This window comes from Pteropus alecto, unplaced genomic scaffold (genome assembly GCF_000325575.1).
Source record: "Pteropus alecto unplaced genomic scaffold, ASM32557v1 scaffold50, whole genome shotgun sequence".
Taxonomy (NCBI): domain Eukaryota; kingdom Metazoa; phylum Chordata; class Mammalia; order Chiroptera; family Pteropodidae; genus Pteropus; species Pteropus alecto.
The window spans coordinates 13,253,893-13,256,543 of record NW_006431918.1 but is presented as its reverse complement, the minus strand read 5'-3'; the positions used below and the strand labels follow the sequence as shown (position 1 = coordinate 13,256,543).

The 2,651-nt window shown below is 55.1% G+C and overlaps 1 protein-coding gene across 1 annotated transcript in view; it reads right to left on the bottom strand.

Annotated features, from left to right (window-relative positions):
• Positions 1-916: 916 nt before the first annotated feature.
• BLK (BLK proto-oncogene, Src family tyrosine kinase) overlaps positions 917-2,651 on the bottom strand; it is a 48,910-nt gene continuing 47,175 nt past the window's right edge. Inside the window, exons 12-13 of the mRNA XM_015600689.2 lie at positions 2,429-2,560; positions 917-1,755 (exon numbers count right to left, since the gene is read on the bottom strand). Of these exons, the coding sequence (XP_015456175.1) occupies positions 1,550-1,755; positions 2,429-2,560 (338 nt within the window). The 3' untranslated portion in view covers positions 917-1,549. The remainder of the gene's footprint in view (positions 1,756-2,428; positions 2,561-2,651) is intronic.

The following is a 2,651-nucleotide window of genomic DNA, read 5'->3' as shown; positions in this document are numbered from 1 at the left end:
CTTGGGTCCACAGCTCCATCCTGCTGCCAATGGGCAGGCAAGCTCTTTGTGCCTCGGCTTCTTCCTCTGTACATAGAAGGGAGGGCAATAGTCATACCTCTTTGTGTTGTCACAAGATCAGGGGAGTCACTACATGGCAAGTTGGTGGCCAGAGGTTCAGAGGGAGGGAGGGACGACTAAGTGGAGCATGGGATATTCTCAGGGCGCTGAAACTATTCTGTGCGACAGTGTAATGGTGGAGACATGTCATTATACATTTGTCCCAAACCACAGAAGGATACATACAACACAGAATGAATCCTATGGAAACTGTGAATTTAGTTAACAATAATGTGTCAAGATGTTCTCATCAATTGTAACAAATGTCCCACACTATTGTAAGGTGTTAATAGTAGGGGAAATTAAGGGGCAAGGCTGAAGGGTAAATGGGTTCCTCTGTACTTGCCTCTTATTTTCCTGTAATTGCTCAAAAACCTATTATAAACAAAAAGCATCACAAATTGGCAGCCTCCCTGAGCAGTGCAGACCCTCTAACGTTCTGGTGTTATCATTCCACTGTCACCCGCTCATTGTTTATGTGCTTGGTAATTGGAGCCGCGGGCGCTGTTCCTTCCTCTGTGCGCCCCCAGCGCGCGGGGCTCGCCCTGCCAGCTCTGGCCGCCTTCCCGAGCCAAGGATCCCGGGACTCGGCCCTGGAGGCCAAGGATTCCTGAGGTGAGGGCGCCACCTGCTGCCCCGCTCAAAGGCAGTGACAGTTGGATCTGGGCAGTTGGTCTAAGGTTGGGGACTTGGTTTCCACCGGAAACCCAGTGTCACCCGCGAGTCCCTAGTGGCACCAGTCGTGCGCCCACATACGTCACGGATACGATTTCCAGGCTTGTCACCAGTAACAACACGGAAAAGGTCAGATCTCATGACTTTATTATGGCAAAGTCCCAAAGCGCTGGAGCTCAGTCTGGGGCAGGGCTCCCAGCTCAGAGCCTGTGCAGGTGGTCCCTTCTCAGAACCCACGTCTTGAAGGACCCAGTTCTGCTTCTTGGTGGCGGAAAGGGAGTCGCACGGGGTGGGGGGGGCGGTCGCGCAAGTGGGAGCATGGCACTCCCCGTCACCTGCGCCAGCACAAGGGAGCCTTATATGATGACAAACACATGAACATCTTACCAGGGTTAACTACTGTAATCCTTATGAGGGACATACGAGGTAGGTACTATAATGGTACTTCCAGTTGTACAAAGGAAGAAGCGGAGGCACAGAGAGGCTAAGTAACTTGCCCAAGGACACACAGCCAGAGTAGGGTGTGACTGCGGTTGTATCCGGCTCAGAGTCCAAGCTGTGACCCACTGCCAGGCCGCCTCTAGTTTCATCCGAGAAATAGGGGTACCAATCCCTCCCTGCCTTTCCAGCCTATCTGGAGCTGGAACAAGAGTCACAAGGTGAACACGCCTCCAGTTCTGTGGGTCGGGCCACAGGTGTGCGTCATTCCGGAGCTGGGATGCTCTGACTCCATCCACCTGGGCGCCCCGCAGCGCCGACACATCCCCCGGACCGGCTAGGGCTGCAGCTCATACTGGCGCTCGGTGGCCGTCTGGAAGTCCTCGAGCACTGACTGCAGGAACTCGAATGTGGGCCTCTCCTCTGGCCGGCTCCGCCAGCACTCGGCGATGACGCCGTGGTACAGCTCCGGCGGGCACGAGTCTGGGCGCGGCATGCGGTAGCCGCGCTCCAGGCAGCGGATGACCTCGGGGTTGTTCATTCCTGGAGGCAGAGGGGACACAGAACAAGGCTGAGAGGCGGCAGAGGCCACGGACACTGTCTCCTCCCTCGCAGGTCGCCTGGCCGCCCACCTGGTGTCACCTTTAAATATTCCTTTATTCACTTTTCATTGTTTGAAGAACCGCTAGAAATGAGGCTGGAGATTTTCTCTTTAGTGCCGACAGTTCCTCTGCGGATGGGACCCGAGCTGGCTTCTCTGAGAGTGGCCCGCCACAGCAGAAGCCCATCTCTCATGGCGCAGGTTCTCCCCGAAAATGCACTACCCAGCTAATTAGGAGAGACCTTTGACATGGGGCTGGGGCTGGGGCTGGGGTTCTGTAATCAAGGTGTGGCTTTCGGGAGTACACTGAAGGTAGAAGGCCAAATAAGGGACCACCCGTCTTCAACTGAGAACAAACCAGTTGGGAGTCAACTTGAGTTCAGACTCAGACCCTTAATTAATTCTAGGTTTGGGGACTCACTGGAGGAAGGGGACACAGCCCCGTTGCCCAGAGCAATGCCGAAGGAGGGAGTAGAACCCCCGCCTTCAGACTGGAAATGCGTGGGTTTCTGTCTCCACCAAGGAGATCCCATTCTTACACACATCAAGGATGAGCTGTCACAGCCATCCCAGGACCGCAGGGAACTGCAAGTTGCTTCAGATAAAATTGCCTACCTGGGTAGGGGACCCGCCCATAAGTGATGATTTCCATCAGGAGGATGCCAAAGGACCAAACGTCTGCTTTGATAGTGAACACCCCAAAATGGATGGCCTCTGGGGCGGTCCACTTGATGGGGAACTTGGCCCCTGTGGAAAAAGTCACGAGCGGCTTCGTGAGACTGTGACGGACTGACCTTCCGTGCTCTCCCCATCACCCCCTGCTCTTCCTGCCCCCCCA